The sequence below is a fragment of the Schistocerca serialis genome, chromosome 3, assembly GCF_023864345.2.
Source record: "Schistocerca serialis cubense isolate TAMUIC-IGC-003099 chromosome 3, iqSchSeri2.2, whole genome shotgun sequence".
Classification (NCBI taxonomy): Eukaryota; Metazoa; Arthropoda; class Insecta; order Orthoptera; family Acrididae; genus Schistocerca; species Schistocerca serialis.
Window position 1 is genome coordinate 611,841,193 of NC_064640.1, and position 27,348 is coordinate 611,868,540.

Sequence of the window (27,348 nt, forward strand, 5' to 3'; positions counted from 1 at the left end):
CAGGGGCAAGTTACACAATCGAAATATAGTGATATAGTGCAAGTATGACATGGATTACTGGCAGAAAACCCAATTTTGCAAGATGACAATGCCTCACTGGGAAAGCCTGGCTGGCTCTGAGCACTATGGGACTCAACTGCTGAGGTCATTAGTCCCCTAGAACTTAGAACTAGTTAAACCTAACTAACCTAAGGACATCACAAACATCCATGCCCGAGGCAGGATTCGAACCTGCGACCGTAGCGGTCTTGCGGTTCCAGACTGCAGCGCCTTTAACCGCACGGCCACTTCGGCCGGCGGGAAAGCCTGAAGAGCTATAGATATACAGTTATTAAAACATCAAATTGTTAGCTTAGCAATATCTGTCAGCGTAATAATAACAGTTGACAAATTAGTGCTGGTGCTGAACTGAAGTGAAAATTCTCTCTGAGAGGCACTTTCCACGTAGATTGTCAAGATGAGAGAAAAATTTCCTTTGTGGAATTTTCTCTTTCATTGTTCCAATTTTATTACATTTGACTACTCAATAATATCATCTTCATTCTGATCTTGAATTTATTGGTCTGCTGTTAAATTCATTACCTAGATTACACACATCTTTTTATCTTAAACATGACAATCATTACAGGTTTTAGCCATATATTGCCCATATTTAGATTCTATGTGTCATAGGTGGCATTTGGTGAACAAGGCATGAAGTATAGAATGTGATGATGGCCAGTATGTGGCTGAAACTGGTATTGATTGTTATCACATTATTAACATAATTGTGTCTAAAATAAATATCTCGAACAGTCTTCTCGATGGAATGAATATCATTTTCCATTATCTTGACTTATAGTACTTGCTGTTTTACCCTTAGGAAAATTTTTCCTCACAAATTACAAAAGAAATAAAATGCAACAAACTATTACATATTTTTTCTGGCACTTTCCAGAGTTTGATAACTGCAGCTACACAAGTTGAGACAAGTGCTGGAAATTTATGTACATTATAACCAATGTGTACATACATTATCAATAAATGTGTAAGAAAAAAGTCTTTTTGCCAGTTATAACCGCAAGACTCTAATTATGAACAGATTTTTTTTATTCTCTAGCCACCAGGATAGTGATAGGTTGATAAGTATAACTAAGCAATGTGCTGTTTAGATCACACAATAAGAATAGCAGTAGAAAGGAAATGTATGTCCTACCTGATCAAGTCGTTGATTTTGAAATTCTCAGTAATAGCAGCTGGTAATAACTGTTGGAAGTATCACAGTGGTTTTCCCCAGCTCAGTTTGTACTGGAAGTCACTTTAATTGTGGTAAAACAAAAGGGAATATATTATTGCAGAATCAACAGAAAAGGAGTTAAAACTAAAGTTTTGCAATTCTCTATAGACCTACTGTAACTAAAGTACAGTTATTTATTTTTACCCAGTCTGTCAGTTTCTTCCCATTTTTCAGTATCAACCCCTTTGTAACTTACGTTTTAATAATGGCCCTAGACTGATGTAATTCTTTGTTTTCCATTTTTCTGTGGTACTGGTACTCAAGTATATTCTCTCAACTGTCTCACGGGGAAACTTCTGCTAATGGTTTTTGGAGAAAACTCCTTCATCAGAAAGCACAGTAAATGTTCCTTCATATGAGAATTTAAACCACTATGATTCATGATTGTGTAAAGAGAACTTTATTGTTCTGATCTGGAAAAATAATATGCAGTGCTATTCCCAATGTGAGTCAAGAAGAATGCATAACTTCCTGACGAAGTATGACTTTAAAAGCAGAATTCGTAGTTATGTGTAACAGAATTGTCAGTCAGTCACCCCAGAAGATATTGTGTAATCATATGGTATAGCAAACAACAGTTTCTTTGAAGGAAAAGTTATAGCTGTGTCTTACTGAGATGGAGGACAGTGAATTGTTGTAAGATTCATAATGTGGTGCCACAGAGCATTGCTTGCACCTGTTTAACAAAATATGACATTATGCAAATAATGGTCATGAGGAAAGATCTTCATTGATCTTCAAGATTAACTGCAGAGCTGCAGACAGATATATCAAAAGTTAAAAACTGTGATGACTGTTTAATCTATGAGATCTAATTTGTCTTCAACAAGAAGGTTTCATGACACACACAACCTTCTGTCTTTCAAATAAGACTGACACAAATGGAAGCCCAAGGAATGGAGGCCATGCATGTGGGAGGTACCTAATAACTGTGGGCAGTAGATAGTTTGGAGATGGGGCAAGGGAGCACTGACTAGATATGTTCTGTGCACTCTTTATAAGCATGAACAATATCATCCTTAATAAGCCATTTTTACCTTTGAAGGTTTGATTTATAAACCAATTTAGCACACAGCCCACCACAGTATATGACACGATTCTCTGTTCACCTCTGTAAGTTCCATTTTTTTTCACCCAAAATACCAAAGCACTCATATGGTTGCTATTTGCTTGTGATTCTGTCTCTAAATTGATGAGAACCTATCCCCATTCATCAAGGGGGAAAAACCTAACAGGAATATTTTCATACCAGTTGGTAGGTTCATAACAATGTCATTCTATATTAAAACACCAATCCTCAATTGTGCTGAAAAGCTCCTCATTTATAAGATAGGTAACTGAAAATGCTGTATACATTATGATAACTGATAAGCAGTCCCTGTTTAGATATGTTGATGGTATTACCAAGCTTTCATCTGGCTCTCAGAATCTAATGTTCCACAGCGCATACTTCAGCCACCTGTCACATAACAACAGCCATCTGAAATGAAACACTTCTAATGTTCTTCATACCATTCTGGCATTGGGTACCTCATTGACATCCTCCACTATGGTTTCACCTATATTTTGTTGTATTCTCAAATGAGAATATAATACCTTTCCAAGACTATCTCTGCACTCTTCAAAGAACACCCCTTCCCCCTTCCTTTCCACCAACCTGCACATTTTTTTAATTTATCCTTTCACGTCTCTTGTTCTCAACAGCATGCTCCTGGTCAAATTCCAATTCTATCTTAAACAACCAGTTACTGTGTACTAACTCCAGTTATTTTTTGACATTTTATAACCTGTAAGGGCTAGAGTAATACATACAAATGGCCACATCAGCTATCATATTTGATGAAAACACTGTGCAGCATTCTGTACAGACATGAAAATGAGCAGTTGACACCTGTATGGCCACCAGCTGTCTTACAACTCAAGTCATTGTGGTCTTTTCCATGGACCCCCTTTCTCACTTCCTACCAACTAAACTGTTGTGATCATTCTTTCAAATTGTGCTATGGTTATGAAGGTCCAGTGATTTAAATTCTACTAGTCACTGAGTTTTCTTTATTTTTTTTCTCTTATGTATCCCTTTCACCATTATCTTCTTCCTTTCCTATTTCTGTTTCAAACCTCTTTATACCACATCATCAGTGACATCAATATATCTCATCATTAATTGGCTTTATATTTGACTGTCACAGATTAATTATTTCTTTTATTCCCATTGGCCCTTGTTGTGCTATCTTTAGGGCCCCATTTCTTCCTGGCTCATTGTTTTTTATCAAGTTCCTTCCCACCCCCACCCTATTCTTGTGTCTGTAAGTCTGTGTATGTCTTCATCCAGCACTGGGAGCTGCATTCAGTATGTCTATGCATTTGTCTCACTTTTCCTCCCTCTGTAATTCCATCCAATCTATGATTTAAACAATCATCAGCAAACATTCAGTTCAACTTTCAACCATGTCTGCAATTCATTTATGGCGCTCTCTTTTCTCATAATAACTGTTCATTTTCAAGCTTGCTATAACACTGTGATAAATAAAGTAACTGTTAATTTAAAGTTAGCCAACAAGCTGTTCCCTTCAGTATTTAGGATTTGGAGTTTAGAATATCACCACTGCATTTTATGCAGTTGTTATGGGATCAAATGTGTGTGTTTCTTTTCTTTAAAAATCTTTATTAACTTTATCATATTTTACTATGGATTGTAGAGGTGTGAAAGTTGCCATTCTTGATCTCTCTCATAATATTAGATTCTGTTGTGCATAAAATTTCTGTCATGTGTAAACTATTATGATTCAGCATGTTACCAAGCTGTGATATGTAAATGGTAGAGACAGGCCACATGCTATATAATTTCTTCTCGTGCTTTAAATGTAGAAATACATCATGATGTGTCTGACGTGTTTTTATTTTAGAAAGAGAAGTTACTGAATTCAGTTATTTCATGGCAGTGAGGGAGCCCTATATAACACGTATTCTGTACATCCCTTTCAAATCTTTGAGTACTTGTTTATGATTCTTTTTATATCTGAATCTACTCTCGAGTGTATTTGTGTGACTATAACTAAAGAATTCCAATTTCAACATTTATCAACTTAAATTGATTAAAGTAAATATTTCAACATTAATAAAGTTGCAGTCCAAATTATTACTTCTCACTTGAAGTAAGCAGATACTTTTTGAGGTCTTGACTTTTGTCTGTAAAAATTGCATGTGTTTCTCTCTCCTTCTTTTTGTGTTTGTTGTATGGCACCTAAGTGTGAACAGTTCTGGATTTTGCAGATGAGTGTTACTGTTATTATGATTATTTGTGTCAAAGTTCCTGTTTCTTCAGTTGCAACAACTATCAGCACCACTTGCAAACCAGACAGTTTTCTTCATCATTGTATTTTCAGTGTACGAAATGATGATCATCATGAAGCACGGGGTTTAACAAAGATTTCTTCACTATGAAGTTTGAAATTAAAACCATATGAAATGGAAATTTAAATCTGAATTCTTGCCTGATGCTGGATATCCTCATCCCTACTGAGTTATCAAGGCACCATTCCTAACTTGCTTTAGAGAAAGTAAAAGGGAGATGCTGCCAGATGAAAGATATCAAGTTAGTTGTGAATCATGTCTGGATAGCTCAGTTCACAGTGCTTTCCCAACTTTTATATGATCCTTCTTTGTTTCAGTATGATAGAAATGACTTCTTACCAATTACTAGCAGGTTTGTAGGTAATGACAAAATCCAACAGAAAAAGTATCTTTGAGATTGAGGCATTCGTTTTTCCAGTAATTCAAAAGACACTGTTTAGGTATGAAAAGTTTAGGTATGGAAAAGTCATCTAGCCACCATAGTCTTTGTTTGCTGTTTCACACCATTTTCTTTCCCAATGTCATCCTGTTAACAATATTATTAAGTTCTTCAAAGTAACACATTATGTAGCTTCAGCATACCCAATAAATAGTCAGTCAATAAATTTCTACTGTTCTGCCAAGACAAGGTGCTACTTTCTTAGGCCAGATAGTTGCTTTCTAGAAAACAAGTACTCACTGTGACTTAGGATGTAACCTCTGCTGAAAGACATCCTCCAGATTTGCGAGTTAACAGAAACAAAATAAATGATTCTAGCTGTCTTCCATGTTTATGAGGAAATGCTTGCCTCATTGTTATCAGTGTTCCATAGGATTTCACAAATTTCTCATAATATGTAGCAAATTCATGCTACATCCTCCCTTATCCCCCCTTTTCTACTAACAGTGCATATATGCATATATTTATTTTTATTTGTAAAATCGTGTGTGTGTGTGTGTGTGTGTGTGTGTGTGTGTGTGTGTGTGCGGAGAGAGAGAGAGAGAGAGAGAGAGAGAGAGAGAGAGATGGGGGGAATTGCATTCTATCTTTCACTTATCAAGAATAAATATCATGCTTTTTTCTGGCTCTGGAGATGGGAAGTCATCGTCACATTTGTAAATACAAATAAATCGATTTCATATCTACTTCATAATACAGGAGTTTTACAAATATGTTTTCCATAAAATATTATTTTAACATGAATGCATGCTCACACGACAATACCCATTAATAAAATACTTTTGGGTTTCAAGCTGCATCAAGTAGTTGATTGTCCATGAGCATTGGCAGAGATCTCCTCTGCCATTGTCAAGTGGTTGACTGTCGTGTGAATGCCGTTGATGTGCTCATATAGCCATGCTACCACCAGTGACATACTTGGTGTCCAGTTCTGCACCATAAATAGTAATGTTTTGGTGGCGTGACCAGCGCATCCTCTTTAACTCCCCAGTCACAGGGTCCCAGGCCTCACTCAGCTGCAGTCATCATCTTTATTGAGGGTGTTGTCTGATATTTTGATCTGTATTGCTTAATTTATTACACTATCCCAGAAGCTGTTCATCTTTTTAATAATAGAAGTATCATCAAATGATATTTGTTGTTTGTTTTCCAGTGCATGCTCCCCTACAACTGATTTTTCAGGATAGTGTAGGTGGAAACACCTTTCATGTTCTATACAGCACTTTTTAATAGTGCGGACAGTTTGATTAACATAAAACTGCCCACACCCACATGGTATTTTGTATAGTCCAGGTGTTCTGAGGCCTATATCATCTTTCTCAGGCTTCATTAGTTGCCAGATCTTTGCTGGGGGCCTAAAGACGGTGTTGATTTTATGTTTCTTCAGGAGTTAGCTTATCTTCCATGTTATAGGACCACAAAACAGTGAAAACACAATCTTCTTCATGTCTTCATCAGAGGCCTCCTGCTTTCACAGCTTAGATGATATTGTCCTTGAAAACTTTACATAAGTAGCCAAGTTCCCTCAATAGGTTTTCAGCATCTGAGACGATTTCAGCTTGATGTACCGAGATCATCAGAACAGACTGTTACTTTGTTGGGTGGTGGTAGCGGGTGGCATGTAGATATCAATCCATGTCAATGGGCTTGCTGTAAACACTGTGACCAAGACATCCATTGTATTTACATCAGACAAGAGTGTCCAGGAATGGCCAGGAACTGTCCTTGTCTACTGGCTTCATGAACTTTATGTGGTTGTGGGTGTTGTTGATGTGTTCCAGAAACTCTTCCAGCTTTTGATAGCCCGGAGACCATATGATGAAGGTATTGTCAACATAGCAATAAAAAGAACTGGGCTTTGCAGGAACCATGTCCAAGGTAATGTGCTCAAAATGCTCCACAAAGAGGTTGGGGTTACAACTGGAGCTAAAGGGCTTCCCATCATCATGATGTCCATCTGGTTGAAATATTCTACACCATGTAAAAAAATACAATGATCAGGATATGTTTAAATATATCCACAATGGTGTCATCAAAGAGCCAGGACAGCAGGTCTATAGTGTCTGTGATGAGCACACATGTGAATAGGGGAACAACATCAAAACTAACCATAATATCCCCTTCACTAAGGTGTAGATTTTTAATTCAGTCAATTAAGTCCACTGTATTTTTTTATACGGTGTGCTCAATGTCCAACGTGTGTTGAGATGAGGCTGGTCCAGTTCTTTGCAAGCCTATAGGTCGGAGATGTGATGGCGCTCACTATAGGCATTAAAGGTGTATCGTTCTTATGCATCTTTGGCACACCATAGAAAGTGGGTCGTCTGGGTGCATGAGGGAGGAGGTTTTTAATAACACTCTCTTCCAGGGATGACCATTTAAGACTCATCAAAGTCTTCCTCACTATTCTGGATGTTGAGTCCCAAGGCAGTTTTTTATATGTATCTTCCTCCAGCATCCATTGCATTTTCGCATCAGAGTCAGCTTGTTCCAGTATGGTGGCAGCATTGTCCTTGTCAGCGGGCATGATGATGGTGAGACAATCATTGTAGAGAATACAGAGGCCATTGTGTTCAGCTCTAGTCATGTTTGGTGCTGGCAGCTCGGATTTTAAAAGAATGCAGCTTGTTTCTCTACGCAGTTCAACTGGGAAACTTATGAACTGCTTGTTCAATACCACTTAATATATAAGTGAAAGGGATACTAACATCATCAAGGCAGAGTGCCAAGGAGAAGCAGAAAGGAAAATTCAGTCGGCTTTCACTACAACAACATGGGGCAGAATGAAAAACTGTGGTACGTACCATGATCAACATGACAGCAAGAAACGCTGACGCAGGTGCCATCTGAGCAGTCAAGAAGGGGCCTAACTTTGCTGCTTCACTATGAAGTGTCCCTCTTTCTGACATATTAAGTGGTATTTAACAAGCAGTTCATAAGATTCACAGAGAAACTGAAGAAGGAATTCACAGAGAAACTAGCTGCATTTTTTAAAAATCCAAGCCACCAGGACCAAATATGACTAGAGCTGAACATGATGTCCTCTGTGCTTCCCGCAGTGACCTTCTCACTGAGGTTCTGCCATCTGAGAAGGGAAATGCTGTTGTCCTAATGGAACGAGCCAGCTATGACACAAAAATCTGGTGGATTCTGGAGGATGATACGTACCAAAAACTGCGTCGGGACCCAACATTCGGAACAGTGAGGGAGACTTTGGAACTCCTCAAATGGTCATCACTGGAAGAGAGTGTTATTACACACCTCCTCCCTCAGTCACCCCGACCACCAACATTCTATGGTCCACCAAAGATGCATAAGGATACACCTTTAACATCTGTAGTGAACACCACTGGATCGCCGACCTATAGACTTGCAAAGCGTTTGACCAGCCTCCTCTCGATGCATGTTGAACATTGAGCGCACCATACAAAAAAATGCAGTGGACTTCACTGATCAAATTAAATGTCTATGCCTTGGTGAAGGGGATATTATGGTGTTTTGATGTGGTTTTCCTATTCCAGTAGGTGCCCGTTACAGACACTGTAGACTTGCTGTTCCAGCTCTGTGATAACACCATTGTGGATTTGTTTAAACATACCCTGACATCATCATATTTTTTACATGGTGGAGAATATTTTAACCAGATAGACAGCATCGCGATGGGAAGCCCATTAGCTACGGTTGTACCCCCACCTCTTTATGGAGCATTTCGAGCACATTGCCTTAGACATGTCTCCTGTAAAGCCTAGTTCTTTTTATCACTATGCCAATGATTCTTTTGTGATGTGGCCTCATGGACATGAAAAACTGGAAGAGTTCCTGGAACATTACAACAACATCCACAACCACGTAAAGTTCATGATGGAAGTAGGGAAGTATGGTTCCTTGTTGTTCCTGGACGTCCTTCTGTCATAAACCCAATGGGTGTCTCGGTCACAGCATTAACTGAAAGCCCATCAACACAAATCGGTATCTACATGCCACCAGTTACCACTGCCCAGCAAAGAAATGGTCTCTTCCGAGGACCTTGGTACATCGAGCTGAAATCATCGCAGGCACCAGAAACCTTCTGGGAGACCTGAGCCAATTATATTAAGTTTCCAAGAGAAGCAGTTACAGCAACAGACACAACTAATAAAGCCTGTGAAAGACAATACAGTCATCAGAACTCCTGGAACATACAAAATACTGTGTGGGTGTAGGCAGTTTTATGTCAGTCAAAGTGTCTGCATTATTGAACAGTGCCTCATAGAATGTGAAAGGTGTTTTGCCTATGTGATCCCAAAAAATCAGCTGTCGTGGAACATACACTGAAAAGCAGACACCAAATTGCATTTGACGATATTTCTGTTATTAAATGGACCAAAGGTTTCAGAGATAGCATAATAAATTAAGTAACAGAGATTAAAAATCTGACAACACCCTCAGTAAAGATGGTGGATTGTAGCTGAGTGCAGCCTGGGATCCTGTGGTTGAGGAGTTGAAGCAGGTGTTGAAGTGGCTGTGACAGTTGTGCCACCAAAACATTGCCATATATGGTGCGGGACTGGGCTCCCATGACATCACTGGCGACGGCTTGGCTATGTAAGCAAGACAGCGGCATTCACACGAGTCATCCACTTGACAATGGCAGAGGAGATCTCTGTCGAAAGCTCGTGGGTAGGTAACAACTTGATGTGGCTTGAAACCTGAGAATATTCTTTTGTTATTTTAACAGTCCTGTTGTTTAAACAAAGCTTGTAAGTGTAATTTGTTAGCCATTAGTATTTTGGTATAAGTCTCAGTTTTTGTATCTTGTTTCATCCTGAACTACCAGTTCCCTTTCATCTTGTGTTGAAACTTAAATACAAACGCATTCAATTAAATTTTTCAGTTAAATTTTTAATCTGTACTAAAATTTTAGCAAAACTGTGACTTGCTACAGCATTATACAATCATATGTTACTTTCTCTTACTTAAATAACATTCAGCCTATTCTCTAGATTTAGAAAACTCTCTTCCTGTTCTGATTCAGTAGCATAAGTCTTGTCTGAAATACATAAGTGTGTAATAAGTGCTTCCATTTCATTTTACCCTAAAAATTAGCTATTCTTGCCAACCCCCACACTTTCCTGCTTCCCTTTTTGTGAAGTATCAATCTATTTTGAAACCTATAATTCTGCTGTAGCATAGTACAAAGGAGAGCTTCACTTCTGCAATTTTTTTTTCTCCACTGTACCAGTGCAATAAATATAAAATACTTTTTAAAATTAAGATGTAGTCTATTTCTTTAATCATGCTGTACTCATATACCTGCAGTCCTTATATGGTTCTCTTCAACAATATTCTTCAGTGTCCACAAAGCACTTACTGAGATGTAGTATTTGTTCACTGCTGCAGTTCATGGTATATGTCTTGCTCTGAGATATTCATGCTGTCATGATGAGCAACATTACTTACAGTATAACTGACACAGTGGCAATGCTGTATAAATTCGTTAAAGTGCATCACAGTCCCAAAATTTGGCTTTGTTGAATGACAGATTGCTCTCAAATTTTTGCTTATTCATGTTAAAGTCAGTTATGTAATAAATCTACATTGTGTATTTCAGACTAGCTGTCTTCAACCCAATAGCAAACACAAATTTCATTGTCATAATGACCCACGTTACCACATTGCAAAGGTGCTGTGTTCCTGTCACATATTTCTGTTATTTCATTAAACATTTGTAATGCCAAATATAGCTAAACCATCTCTACAAATGACAACAAAGCTGCGAACTGGATGAAAATTATTTGCATAATCTAGAAGAAGTTATCAGACTTATTAGTGATAATTTCAAGTTGTTAATAGAAACACACCACAGCTGGTAGAGTTTTTTTCCCCAAAATAACCACTGCTATTGATTCACACATTTTACATTTATCAGTAGGCCATGACAGACTTTTATATTGCTGTTTCTATTCTCTTGATTCTTAATGCACAGCTGACCTAGGGGACTGTGTTCTCACCAGTATATTTCAGATTTTCTATTCACAGCTCTACATGCTTGAGAATCAAAGTGGATTTTTAATTCAGCCTGCAGATGACAAAATGTATCATTATGTGACACCAATGCCAAAATCATCTCATAGCTGGTGATGGAATATGTATCACAAAATGAGAATTGCATGAATTACCTACAGAACATTACCAAATTCATTTAAAAAGGTTTGCTTACATTAAAGCAGCAACTGTTACAAAATTTCAGGAAAGAGATATTGATATGGGTTGAAATAATAAACTATAGGGGTGAGGGAGATGGATATAATTTTAATGTGTATATTTCTGCCTGATTCACTATGACAGTGCATTGGGTAGTAAGTGTCATGAAAGCATCTGAAATATATAAATTTCCTTAACCATGGACTTTGAATAAAAGACATTTTGGTACATGCATATTTCTTCTGCTCAGTTGTTGCTGGACAAGAAACTTGATTTATATTCCTGAAAATGTGTTTGTGCAGTTAATTTAAGTACAAACCAAGTATACAGCAACATGTCTAAAAACAATGGAGTAGATTGCAAAATCATGTTTCAGCCCAAGAAACACAATGGAACTAGCATAACTGAGTTGATACCATAACAATCCAAATCCTTATTTGTAATCAGTCACCTGCTAAACTGTTTAGACATGCTGTTGTTTACTTGCTAGTATGTTGCAGAATTAATTATGCAGAGATGTGTAACTATTAGGCAAAAACAAAGAAAGAAAGAAAGAAAGAAAAAGAAAGGTGTGTGTACGAAAATGTCTTATTCAATGAGATAGTACAGGAAATTTATATGTTTTGAATTCTTTTATGAAGAAGGAAGGAAGGAAGATCAGCGTTTAATGTCCCGTTGACATCAATGTCGTTGGAAGTGGAGTACCAACTCAGATTAAGGAAGGATGCGGAAGGAAATCAGCCATGTCCTTTCAAAGGAGCCTTCCTGGAATTTGCTTTAAGCAATTTAGGGAAATAAAGGAAAACATAAATAAGGGACGTCAGATGGGGATTTGAACTACCGTTGTCCTGAATGTGAGTCCAGCGTACTTACCACTACATCACTTGGTTGCTTCTGTTGTACTTATAAAAGCAAGACATTTTCCAGGAAAAAATATGAAAGTATATGCATTATGACTATCTATACCCACACAATAATTTATTATTCTTACATATATTGCCGAGCGGGATAACCGTGCGCTCTGGGGCGCTTTGCCACGGTTCGCACAGCTCCACCCGTCGGAGGTTTGAGTCCTCCCTCAGATGTAGATATGCAGGTGTGTGTGTGTGTGTGTGTGTGTGTGTGTGTGTGTGTGTGTGTGTTTCGTCCTCAGCATAAGTGTAAGTTAGGTTAAGTAGTGTGTAAGCCTATGGACCAATGACCTCAGTAGTTTGGTCTCATAGAATTTATCACAAATTTCTAATTTCTTACATATATTATTATTAAATGTAAATTGAAGGTGGAGAGAGGAAGAAAGAAAAGGAAAAGGAGGGGGATCACTGCTGTCAGTTGCATTGGGACTGTATGTGGAATAACAAGTGAAAACGTGTACTGGACCAAGGTTCAAACCTGGGATCTCCTGCTTACTAGGCATATGTGTTAACCACTGAGCCATCCAGGACACAGTGAACCCCTGAGCAATTTGGGACACAGTGTTATTGCAACTACATGGACTATCTTGGCACACCTCACAGCCGATTCATATCCCCATCAGTCCCTGTTCATTTCCTCCATGTTTGCTCTCAGAGATTCCCGTAGGATGTCGGATGTATTTGTGCATCCACACTGAAGAAGGTGGATCCATTGCCCAGCTAGGCCGATCAGGTTATATGAATGCGTGGTGTCTGTTCTTTTGGACATTCATATAATTATTATGATTATCCTATAATTATTGCAGAAACTAAATTTAAACTTCAGTTTTAATAGATAGTTTTACTTGCCCATATGAAATATGAAAGAAAGGTGATGATATATTCACATCTGCAACATCCATCTCAGTAGGTATGTAACTGCACTAAGTGAAAGGCCAGCACTTGGTTTGAAATGTGTGAAACTTTATACACACATAGATATTTGTCTGGGGTGTAGCCAAGTATGGAAGTGAAACACAGACAACAAACAGTTCAGATAAAAAGAGAATAGAAGCTTTCAAAATGTGGTGCTACAGAAGAATGCTGATGATTAAATGGAGAGACAAGATATTAGTGGCACAACTTGACCAAAAGAAGGGACGGAATGATAGGACACATTCTGATGCATCAAGGTATCACCAGCTTAGTATTGGAGGGAAGTGGGGGGGGGGGGGGGGGGGAGGGGGTTAAAATCATAGAGGGATGCCAAGAGATGGATACAGTGAGCAGATTCAGAAAGATACAGGTTGGAGTTGTTGTTTGGAGATTAAGAGGTTTGCACTGGCTGTAGGAGCATGGACAGCTGCATCAAACCATAAAGACAACAACATATGTTAAAGATCTAAATCACAATGTATTACAGTTAGATTTGAGTCATAATGATTGAGAATCAAAATCATAAGATTGTTAATTGCAGTCTCCTCTTGTGAGAAGTATATGAAACATTTGAAAGATCTCCCTACCCATGTTCAAAATTGTCTGTATGAGGCAAAAATTGAGAGGTATTCAACTGGCCATGAGATAATGCAAACTGTGGAACAATAACATAACATATGTTTCATCTAAATGATGGAACCATTTTAATCACTGTAGGCTATCAGTTTGATTCCTTTAATACACCATGCATATAAATTGCATTACTGGCCAGTTTCAGCCTTAGGTCATTTTCAGATGTGTGGCATTGGTGGTGTGTCGAAGCACAACTTTCACAACATGTCATAATTGCTACGTTTATGTATGGGTACAGAAAAGTGCACAGTATGCTGTTGAACAAATTTGCAAGGACTAGTAACCTAGCTGTCAGTAAGGATTTTGCCTACATGACCTGTTGGGAAAATTGTGCTTGTAAGCTGACTGGTGTGTGCAAGACTATATTTGTAACATTCAACATGTAAGATTATATTTGTAACATTCAACATGTGTATGTATGTATGGACACATGCCTGTCCACACATAACATGAGACATGTGGAAATTATGTAACTTACATTTGATATCAGTAGTCATTGTTCTGGAGATGAGTAACTCTACAGAGGACATAACAATGACTAAGGACTACAGATACAGTATGCAGTGCAGTTACACAAAACAGATCAGGACTGAGAAGATGACTGAAATGCCTATGAGACATAATTATGTTTGCATCACCAGCTATTTAATAATGATTTTTTTGTGAACACATTCACCTTGAAGCCACACTGCCACAATTATGACCGATAAAATGTGAGAAAATAACTAATACAGAAAACTGATGTACTGAACATTTCCTTTTCAATATTAATGCTGGTGTTGACAGGTAACTATTTGATCTTAGACATTTCTTGGTATTTTCTCAAGTACATCAGATAATTGAAATGAAGTTAACAGCTATTGTCTCAAGAACAAAATTCTCAGTGACTTGGGAATGATAACACAGTTTGCATATGGAATTACAGTTTAAGTAGAGAAACTCAAGCAGTGTTCTGGTTGGTCAGTATATGCATGTTGTATACAACTGGAATTAGAAGAATAGACTCATAATGAGTTCCAAAAATAAAACTCAACCAGGTAAAGATAACCAAGGAAATTGACAATCATTCATAGAAAAGTGAAAGTTTTCTGAAACCAATGTGTTCTTGATTTTGGTAAACAGAAGATGGAACATGGAGAAGAATAGACACGCTGTCTTAACTATTTGAAAAATTCTTTTTTTCTCTATAAATTTTCATGATACTCTCCGTTTAGAGAAATCCACAATTCCAAAAGTTAGAACTTCTTTTGTCTTTGTGAAAGTGACATTCAGTTTGCTACAACATTTAGTTCTGTTAAACTTTTTGTTCATAGTTTTCTGATCTTCTGTGTAATACTATTACATTAGTAAAGGATATTGAAATCAAAATGTGAAGGGGTCACATATAAGTTATCGTGGCAATGTATTACTTTCTGGAAGGACATTTTTCATGCACATGATTTTCATGCTTTATTACTTTATGATTGTATGTATACAAAAAGTTAAAGCCTGTCCTATAAACATATTATCAGTGTAATATTAATACAGACATTAATACACCGGGTGAACATTAATCAAACCAACAGCCTGCAGGGAATGGAGGAGAAAAGGTCCCATGAACATGTGTCTGGAAATGAACGGTGTGTGTGCAATGACAACAAATTGTTCCAGAACACAGTGCAGAGCTGCATTGCATCCAAGTCACAACTGATGTTTAGAGTGGCCCATATGGGACTGCAGGTGATAGGGATAGTAGGTTGCCATGCAAGATACACATAAACATACTTTGGCTTACACCACATTGCAGGTCATTTGTCTGGAGCTTGTACTAGGGTTTGTTTCAATATCCTGTAGACCCTGGACCTCCAAATCTGGTGTACGCCCAATCTGCTGCCTCCCTCATGTTTGTCTGTCTGAAAGGACTCATGATCACACAAATGCTGAAAAAGGGCTTGAAATGTTGCTTGATGTGGTTGGTATCAGTTTGTTAGTTGGTTGCGTGTTCCATTGATTAATCACACGGTACGGTAGCTGTTATGATGTGGAATGTGTCAAGTGCACAAGAAATGCACATATGAAACAAGATTTTTTAATAGTATTTCACAGGAGGTTTTTAGGTGAAGTTTAATCTGACTAAATTTTTTTTTCAAAACAAACTCTTCCACGTACTGCCTGGCTTTTTCTTTTGAACTGTTCTCACCAATTTTTTCTCCTACACTTAAGAAATGATTGTTAAATACATTAGCTACTTGTGTACTGTTGGTTATGATGGTCTCGTTCTCCTTAATACTACCTACCCCAGTGGTTACTTTTCCTGTCTCCTTTCTAACAACATTCCATATTGATTTTATTTTATTGCCAGAGTTGTTAATTGCTTCTCTAACATACATATTTCTTGATTTCCTTACAACTTTTCTCAGTATATTACAATAATTTTTATAGTGTAAAACTACTTCTGGATCTTTACTAGTTCTTGCTGTCTCATAAAGTTTCCTCTTTGTTTCTGAAGACACTTTAATACCTGTAGTAATCCAAGGTTTCTTTGAAAAGTGTGTGGTGTTACATTTAATAATTTTCTTTGGGAAACAATGTTCAAAGAGGGATGTAAATTTATCATTAGCATTTGGCTCATTATATACATCTCCCCAATTAATATATCTAAAGCTTTCTTTGAAGTACTCTATAGATATCGGGTTGAGCGACCTTACACTTTTACTTAATGGTTTTCGAACTGTACACCCTGTTAGGTTTTGTAAGTTAATCAGTTGTGCATCATGGTCTGACAATCCATTTACCACAGGGAAAGCATGTGTTTGTGTTTCATCCTCTTTCTGTGCAAATACATTATCTACTAGTGTGCTACTGTCTTGAGCTATATGTGTAGGGAAATTGATCACTGATTCTAAGTTATATGTTGTTAATAACACTTCTAGTTCACTTTTCCTCTCAGAATTATTTGGGAAGTTTACATTGAAATCACCACAGAATAATAACTTCTTCTTTTTGTCTGGCAGACAGCATAATATGGAGTCAAACTTTTTTAAGAATAGCTCCCAGTCTCCTAATGGGGACCCGTACACTATTGCTAATATCAATACTACATGATCTAGCTGAAGTTCACATGCACAAACCTCAAAGTGCTGATCAACACAAAATTTGCTTACTTCTACAGTTTTGGATTTATACCCATGTTTTATGAAAATGGCAACTCCTCCTTTATCCATCCTAGATCTACAAGTGTAAGATGCTAAATTATACCCACTTATACTGACACTATCCATGCCCACAGTTACATGGTGTTCAGGCAGACAGAGCACATCAATCTCATTCTTATTTTTGAGGTCATCTAAACACACTAATAGTTCATCTACTTTATTTTTTATTCCCCTGATATTTTGATGAAGTAAGTTGATACTGCCCTTAGCTTTACACCTATTTACTGTACATGTGAGGGTACTTGTTTTTGTATAGCCCTGCTGCCTCTCGACCATTTCCAACTGTTTTACCATATGTAAACACCATCTCAGCTTGTTTCTGACATAAATATCAGACTATTCTGTTGCTTACAGTACACCACCCAAGGAACACGTGGCACGTGGTCAGAGGAACTGTCATTCGTCAGTGCCATCTACCATAGCAATGACACATTTCAGGACACATGTTCATAGAAACGTTTTTCCTCCATTTCCAGTCAAGAATCCATCCTTGCAGTTTGTCAGTTTCATTAATGTTCACCGTGTTTATTAATTCCATGAAAATTTACTTATAACAAAACTTTTTTTCATTATGTAGTACCGGTAAAGTTGTTTAACAGAAAACAGCATTATACCTTTAAAACACATACTAAATTTTCTAAATTCAAGCTAGTTAGATAATGAAAGCATAATTTTTTCTTCATTTTATTTCCTGTTATGTAAATCACACAAAAGTTCACTTTGGGTACAACACCAGAGCTCTCATCATCTGGAAAGAGAATTGAGCTTTCATCATCTGGCAAGAGAATTGTGTTATTTAAAAGCAGTTGGCTGGCAATAAATACATAATCATGCTAAGCTGACTTACAGGTAACTGCTATATTGGAAAGATCAACCATGAAGTACAGAAGTTTAAATGGCACATGACCATGATGATGTCAAATCTTGTACTCACCATGTGAGAAAAAAATCACCCACAGGATGGGAAAGTGATATTTTGAAACATTTTGACCATGTCATTAAATCCTGAGACATGGAGCACACCATTTCAGCAGTTAATGGGAAATATTTTGCACCACGTGTTTCTCATTGTGAATGTGAAATGTCCTTAACTCAATTTTTAATTAGTGTGCATGGAATAAAAAAAAATTGCAGTTTAAGAACATAACCCAGCTTCAGGTTTAAAGTTATTGTTACTGTTATTCTGCCTCGTCTCTCAATGTATATTAATATATTAGAGCAAAGTGAAGAAAACACACACGCACGCGCGCATGCACCCACCCACCCACACACACACACACACACCACACCACACCACACCACACCACACACACACACACACACACACACACACACACACAGAGAGAGAGAGAGAGAGAGAGAGAGAGAGAGGGGGGGGGGGGGGGGGACTTTTCTTTTATTGATAAATTCAGTATCTACTGACCTTCATATTGATAAGATATTAAAATTTTCACATTCCTTCCATCAGTAAACTAAAAATGAGACACATGTATTCACTGTTACTGTAGTCAGACAATTGGATTAATAATTTTAAGAGAAAAATGAGGTTAAATAAGTACTACAACAGAAAAAAAAATAAAATAATTTCATTTGCATGAAAAAAGTGTTTCTCAGTTTACAGGTGTTTGGACAATCACAACAGGAATGATGAACATCCTTGTACAAAAAGAAAATAGGTAGTGACACTAGAAGCAAGAAGATTTTAAGATTTTATTACCTAGAGTGAAAAAAAAACTGGAGGGGGGAGTGTAAAAGCATTAGCCTCTCCTATCATTGTCATGGACATTGTTAGTAAAGTGTGCTCCGTGCATGGTTGAGGGGGATTAGTGATTCAGGGTAATAATTTTCATGAACTGGGAAATGTTTATGACAAATCAATTACCATGTAACAGAACCATATATTATATTTAGTTTCAGTGTAATGAAGACGCTCATCAGTTCAAAGGAGACCAGTAAGGGTTACTATGTTCTTTTCTCAGAAAAATATTTCAATGTTGTAGTCCAGGAATTTTTAAGGCATATTCAGCATTTATCTAATTTACAACCTGATGTAAAAAGAGTAACAGCTTACAAGAGAGAGAGTCTGATGCATGGTTAGTCTGATGTATGGTAAGAGGTTTCCTGATATTTGTTTGACTGGGAAACTATGTCAAGTCACACCAGACTAATATGCTTTCAAATAACTGCACATCTAGTTGAAAACAGTTGATGAGACATTTACTTCAATGGCAGTTGTCTACATTGATAAAATGTATCAAAGGGGGGCAAAAACCATTCCATGCTATGAATCCAGGAATCATTTTCCCACATAAGAAGCATTTTCATTTAATATGTTCTTAGGAATGAGAATAAGTTTGACCTACATGTTGCAGATTCCTCTCAATAATATTTGCAATGGTGGCTACAGACTTGTAAATGGATAGATAGTAGTTAGTCATTCAGTGTTGAACATGACTGCTTTTCATTCTAATACTATTTATACTGAAATTCTTTTATTTGTCAATCACTTCTTATATCATTTTCTGTTGTTGGGTTATGGGAGATAAACAACTGATATTATTTCCTCTTTCTACTTTTTTAATTAGTACTAGTGTCTATGTTATTGCTGATAATCTAATTGAATGATTGGAGGTTTTTCGTCTCACTATATGTTTAACAAGATTTTTGGAGAACAGTTTAAATTTCCTTGGAAGTTTTCACCCCAATTACCAATTGAGAATGATTTGATTCAGTGGTAACTTAACTGCTCAATGAGAATCAGGATTTTGTTATTCATTTACAGTTTAATCACTGATGTAATTTAAAGGAGACTTGTGCGAAACAAGTATTATAATATGATGATTTGTAGGATACTGTTGTAATTTACAGGACGGTCTGATGATTTAGTCTTTCTTAAAGATGAGTAACACATCTACAGAAAAATATAAATAACGAATATAGAAATTTATCAACATTTACGTACCTTTTATTCAATGATAATACTATGAAAGCTTCAAAATTTTGCTAATGTGTAACAGCATTTTTTAATAACGATATAGTGTAACATTTCCTTCTGAAATAGTAACACCTACTGTAGACATTTGTTTCTTTCTTTGAATGTGTTATGGATTTTCATGAGCATGTACTGTGGAATCTTGGAATAAAATTTTAATCTAAGAGAAGAAAATATGAAATTTTTCTTCTTCATAGTTTTATATGCATGTTGAGGATGTTTTCCTGTGAATAATACTGGACTGCCATGTTTGAAGCTAAACACAAATTTAAAGATACTGAATAGTAAAGTATTTAGTCTAATAAATGATGGTTGGCAGAAATTTCTAGGGTTTATGTTACACATATCTCTAATAAGTGTATTTTTGTAATGATAATACCCTATTACAAACAAAAGAAAAAAAAAAAAAAAACAAATCCCCCTCTTACAACAGACTCAGAGTATCTGTGCTAATCTTCCTTGAGTATGTGTCAGTAGCACAAGACACTAATGTCATTAGAAATGCGAGGTTGTTCAATTGGTTTGCTTGGTAGAGTATGTGTGAAGACCTTGACAGATTTACTTTTCAAAAGGAGAGCTGCTGACTGTGTGTGTGTGTGTGTGTGTGTGTGTGTGTGTGTGTGTGTGTGTGGGCGCACGAGCGCGCGTGTGCGTGCACGTGCACGCAAGGCGCTTGCATGCACACATGTGGTGGGAGGTCTACCTTGCGCATCTGTTTTTTAAATTTTGTAAGAAATTTGATTTTGGTTTTTAATATTTGAGGTGTTTTAGGTGAATGTTGGTCATGGTTAATTTTGTTTCATTTACATCAGACTTCTGTTCCAAGCTGTTGAGGGTGTCTATAACATGCAGTAAAACTGATTGGTAATTTATAATTGTAAATCATCTGCATAAAATAAAGCAGTATACAGCCTAATATCAATCTTGTGGGACTTCCTAAGGAATTCTTATTTTTTGTGATAAATAATTTCCTTTACATGATGTTTCTGCTACCTTTTACTCTTCTCTGCTAAATACCAATATAAACTATGTCAAAAATTGCCACTAATATGGTATCTGTATGATGTATAGATGAGCACAGAGGGGTTCATGCTAATTAATGGTTTTGTAAGGTCATATAAGCTTCCTATTTCCTTTTGGGACATGTCCTAAAATAAACTATATTTTTCTATATTTTAATTGCTGAACCATGTTATACTTAAGTCTTTCTAGTTGCTGAAATGATTTACTGCAGTAATATTTTAAAAACTTTTGAAAAAGTTTGGGAGAAAAAAAATGAGATGGTAGTTTAGTTAAACCTTAACCTTATATACTGATCTTTCTTCAGTCAATGAAGAAAAAGAGTTCATTTATTTATACTCCTAGTAATGATTGCCCATAGTTTACTTATATGAGTGGCATTGTTATACCATTTTCTTAAGGGCAAGGCACGTGATAAAGAAATAATTCATTTGTACCTAATTATTCAGTTCTTAAGTTTGAACTAGATGTTTTAGTAACATACACAGCATATCACTGAACATAGTATAGTACAATGACCTTACTGTAAATGAAAGAGCAACACTTGTAAGTGACCATATATTCAATAAATGGAAAGCCACTCCGGTTGCTTCTTTTTAGAACTTTATTAAGTTCAAATGACCACTTTTGGCCTTTACATTATGCCATTATCATGTGTATCTGAAGTATATGTTCATACATAATATGATGGGCATATAAATATTTTTGTTTCCTTATAATAGGAGATAAGAGGCATTGCTTAGATATGGAAAGTACAAGTGCAGAAATAATGCACAACTTATATTATGCTGTAGAGAAGCAATATCAAATGATAGAAACAGTACAAGGTGAGTGGATTTTAAAAAGTTTCACACCCAATGACATCATCAGAAAAATGGGAATGTCATAATTATAAAAATTGCACAATCTGATACTTTAAAACTGTTAACATGGTCCAACTTAAAGAGAGTTACTTGATTTGTTTCAGAATTACATTACATGTTTTAGATAGAATAAAACAGAAAAAGTCAAGTAGATTTTAAAAATTTTTGTGCCCAATGCTGTCATTAGAAAATGGATATTTCATAAATATAAATACATAGAATCTGAAAAACTGTTAACATGCGTTACCTTCTGTTTTTCAGAATTACATTTGGATGTTTTTCAAATAAAATCTGAAGTTTATTATTTGAATTAATAAGGTGTGAAACAGTTGCAATAAATGAGGCGTCCAAATCAAGAGTAGAGGTACGACCTCTGATGAGTAAAATTTGAACCACGCATACCTGTCAAGGTGTAGAATGGCTCGGGCACTTGTGAACTTAATAAAGTTCTAAAAAAAGCAACTGGAATGCCTTTTCATTAATTGAACACAGTTGTGGGATCAGAATCACCCAGATGTGGAGAAACTAATAATATAAACAATAGTCAAGACAGTATACGGCAGTCTGAAGACAATCTAGGGCATTTAGTGATTCTTTTATTTCATGGCTCACATGGAACACACATTTGCATGTAGGAACCACACACACACACACACACACACACACACACACACACACACACGCACGTGCACACACACACACACACACACACACACACACACACACACACACACACACACACACGCGTGCGCACACTGTTCTTTTCGACTTAACAATTACTAAAACAAACAAAATGGGATAGTATGTGGCTTAAATAGCCATATTGAGGGTGTGAAAAGACATCTTCATTGTGAATGTATTGATTCATATTTGTTTTTAATTTATACATGGTGAACATTAATAAAACTGATAAACTGCAGGGATGGACTCGTGACTGGAAATGGAGGAAAAAAGGTCCTATGAACATGTGTCTGGAAATGGACGGTGTGCGTGCAAAGGCAACAAATTGTCCTGGAACACAGTACAGAGCTGCATCACGTCCACATTACAACAGATGTTCACAGTGGTCTCCATGGGATGCAATGCATGTGTTCACACGTTGCATCATCAGTTGCTGATGACAGAAATCCAATAATTGTGATGGTCTGGTGCAAAAACCATCAACAAAATCCTTCCCATAGTGGAATATCCACCGCTGATAAGCCCTGCACTCATTGCAGGTGACAGGGAGATTAGTGGTTATCCTGGGATACACATAATTGCACTTTTGGTTTACACCATGTTGGCAAGCCACTTGCCTGGAGCGTGTATTAGGTTTCATTTCAATATCGTGCAGAACCTGGTCCTCCAAATCTGACGTACGCTCAGTCCACTGCCTCCCTCCATGTTTGTCTCTCTGAAAGGACCCATAATCACACAAACGCCCAGAAAGGGCTGGAAATGTTGTGTGATATGGTTGCTTTTTTAAGGTACTTGTTTTGGTATAGCTGTGCTTTGATATAGCTGTGTTGCCTCTCAACTGTTTCCATCTGCCTGGCCATACACAAACACCATCTTGACCAGTACAGTGCATTAATCATCCAGCCTGTAACACACAAGGAACACATGGCACGTGGTCAGAAGAGCTTTCATTCATCAGCACCATCTACCGTGGCAGACACTTGCTCATAAGACCTTTTTTCCTCAAATTCCAGTCGGTAATCCATCGCTGCAGTTTGTTAGTTTTATTAATATTTTTTGCAGTAATTTTTCAAATCCTCTTGCCTGCAAAGTCACTTATGGTAAGAATTCATTGAAGAATGTTTAGATTGCATCATTAGCAAATTAGAGTCCTTTCATACTCCAGTAACCCTACGTTCAGCAATATGTGAATGATACGAGACCAGTTCGACATCATTACTTTCTTCAAATAAGTTTACACCGAAGTTGTACTCTAGTGTATCAAGGTGTATAGTAACTTCATGTGTCAGTAGGTGGCATAGAACATGGTGCAGCATGATGCTCAACTGGTTACAGAATGTAGATTATTCTTCAGACTGTCCATGAAGATGACGCATTTGCAATGCCTGTTATGTTCACCATGTAAAGTATGAGCTACATAGTTAATATGTTGAAGTGCAGAAGGGGATGATTTCTTTCAAGCATATCAAACAAGTGTCAGTCTGTGAAACAACTGGCCATGTTTATATTGCCACATCACATCATGCAGGTTTATCAGCAGCGGCAGACATTTCAGTCTGCAAGGAACAAGGAAGTCACTTAAGAGTTGTAGTCAAAATATGAAAATTCATAAACCATGACTGTCAGTGTCCCAAACACATTATTAGAAGGTACAAATTGATGCTTTTTTAAAGTGCTCAACAAATGTGTGCAGGTGGCATCGAGAGTGTTGCCAAAATGTGGGTTTTAGGGGCCCTTGGACCCTTTGCCATTTTATTTTCATGCATATGTCAATGTAACAAGTTCAATGGAGCTGCAGCACCATGCTGTTCATAGAGGAGGATTAAATCCTTCGGGAAAGGGGGGCGGGGGTGTCTGCAGTGTCAAAGGAATGGTTTTGGTGGCGCCCTGAATGCCACCTCATGAGATCTTTCTGTGTCCATGCCAAGCAGTGGTGTGTCTGAAATGGTTTTCCTCAGTCACCCAATGAAAACGGTGTGATTTAAACACTGGGAATTGGTTTCTGACTTCCATCGCAGAAACATAAATAGAATGGATGAGATGAGGGTGAGGGGGATGGGGGGTGACAACCTTCCCATCATGTGACACATCCATGGTGGCATTGGGGCATAATTGGGGTGAAATTTGGTGCCATGCAACCCACCTTACATCTCACATGAACAGATGAGCTCTGGCCTTTTTTAGGATATGTTGACACCTTGCTGTTTGAAGCAGCGTTGAGCCATGAAGTGACGTCGCAGGGTCCCATGCTTTTTACATTATTACAGAGGAAGGTTGTAAGCACCTTTGAGGCAAATTTCACTCTTCTGCAGTGCAATGGTCACACTGATAGGGTTTCAAAAAGTGGCCCTATAATTCTTTGAGTAGTTTATTGGGCAGATTATGAATATTTCCACATATGCGGCTGTAATGCGTAAATGCTAAAATTGTTTGAACCTACAACGTTCCTATTCTCTTAGTTTCCTACCCATATATACTGTTTAAAATGTAGCTTGTTTTAATTTTATCACTGTTAAGTTTTGAGGGCATGCTTAAATATTGTGACTAGGTACATCAATTACTTATATTTGCTGCCTGATTGAAATTGTCACTATTTTTGTAGTTTCATGATTTGATTTTAACTCACCAAATATTTTTTATCTCTCTATGAAAATATTATAGAACAAGTCTTTCAATTTACCAGATTTTCTAAATAATTTCATTGGAGTGCATCAGTAGCTGCTAGTTTTATTTTTATTGTGGGTAAAAGTGTCAGCAGCAGAAACTTCATATTGTGTATATGGAATGAGTGCTGATAAAAAAAAAATTTTATCTTAATTCATACAGTTTTATGTACCAAAATGATGTTAAAAATGTTAATTTCACTTTTAAACTGAAGTCTTCATTTCCTCAGTGACAGGAGAAAAAATATATATATAAAGCTGGTCATGTATGTCGATTAATTTAATTCACTATATTTTTTGTGGTTTATATTTTTTGTAATGTATCGAAAATACAGTTTGAGTAACCAATGACTTATCTGCAGTATCATACTGTGGTATTATTCATTCCATACAATTTGGATAGCTAGTGATATACTCTTGAGTGTTTCATACATTCCTATGAGTAGTAGCAGTTTTTGATTCTGGTTTGTAATGGTTGCTCTAGCACTAATCTGCATTGTTATGGGCAAGAAACAAATGTTAATTTATGTCAAGCCTCGAGGCTCTTCTTATTCTGATCACAAGGAATATTGACTGAGTGATGGGCATCAGAAACATTTATATATTTTCTCAAATTTTTGGATACAGAAACAGAATGTGAAGGAATAAATAAATGTCTTTTCTGTGTAGCACAATATTTTTAACAGAGACAAAACTGGAAAATGATGCTGTCATCTGTTGACATATTTAAATACTGATGAGCAAATTTAAGAAATTTTTGAAATGTCAGTACATTTAGCACTGTCCATCATTCAGTCTCATTTCTTTATCAGCATGATACTAACTGGTTTAGGCATAGTCTTGTAATTAAATATATGAAATAAACTTCTTATGTATGCGTTGGTTACAGAATTTCTTCAAAGATCCTTGGAATACATTTGACTTCATCACTGTTATTGGCAGCATTGTAGATGTTTTAGTTATTGAATTTGGGGTGAGTATTAAAATGACTACCTTCCTACTAATTTTAGAATAAATAGAGGATTTGAAGGTTTATTTATAACAAAGCATCCACACTTCAAAATGTTATACACATAGTACAATTTAAGAAACTGTTACATGTATTTTACACATACTGTAATAACAGCAGTGATAAAAGGGCAAAAGTCTGACAATCTACTAGAAAGCATGACTTTTCTGCTTCCTTATAAATCATTAATGATGAACGGCTACAATTCTATGATATTTTAAAGAACCAAACACGGTTAAAGAGCCATGGTTTGTCTATAAGAATAGAGTTGAGTTCCAATAATGGGCTGAGATTTCTGGAGGAGGTAGAACTCTAAATCTTTCATTTTCTTTCTCTTTTTATGTTTATGTGTCTAACAATTGAGAAATATACATTAGATGAATAAAATGGCTATAATTAAGTGCCTTTGAAGGCCTTTTTGACTAGTCATGTATAATGATTAGATGTTTTGCCTATGGGGGAAACCTAGAGTTCCACATGTCTTGTCATTATTCTGAATTATACAGTAAATTATGTTCTCCTTTTATACACAGAATAGCTATTGTTAATTTTCTGTTTGTTTATTAGTGCAAGGTACTGTATATACATACTCTTTTACCATTAATGACTTGACAACAGATCTTCTTCTCTCTCTCTTTTTTTTCTCATAATGGTTTTTCCTCATGTTGTAGTTCATATCTGTGGTCGTTTTGTTCTCTCTGTTTTGTAATAAAGCAAACATTTCTATGGGCATTTTGGGGCAGTCTGTTCTTGCATTAAACCATCATGTGAGGTCTTTAAAGACAGATTCTGCTTGGTTGTACATTTGGCATTTGATTTTAGACTCTCCCAGTTTCGTAAGCCACATGGTTTGGTCCTTCCCACTATGAAGCAAAATACCATCATGATGAAAATTGGAAGAAGTTGTCAGGAATTGGTTGTGCATTATACTCTGCGTACCATCATGTGTCCTCCTCCATATTTCAGTAACTGAACACTACACTGTGGTAGATGTACTTACAAGAGATTCACCATGTCTGTTGCATACTTCAGTCATCTTATTTTGTTCATTTGTCAGGTTATGTGGGATTATGTGTGACCATGTAAGCCATAGCTACATGGCCATGGAGTAAGTCTCTACATAGTTTATAAAATGTAGATTAGAAGAATTACAAAGGAAATAAATCAGAGATCTATAAAAAATAATAAAATGTGAGAGACTGCATGAACAAATAA

The 27,348-nt window shown here is 36.7% G+C and overlaps 1 protein-coding gene across 1 annotated transcript in view; it reads left to right on the top strand.

Annotated features, from left to right (window-relative positions):
- Positions 1-27,348, top strand: part of LOC126470492 (voltage-dependent P/Q-type calcium channel subunit alpha-1A-like) — a 72,250-nt gene that overhangs the window by 22,179 nt on the left and 22,723 nt on the right. The window contains exon 2 of the mRNA XM_050098365.1: positions 26,014-26,097. Within this exon, the coding sequence (XP_049954322.1) occupies positions 26,014-26,097 (84 nt within the window). The remainder of the gene's footprint in view (positions 1-26,013; positions 26,098-27,348) is intronic.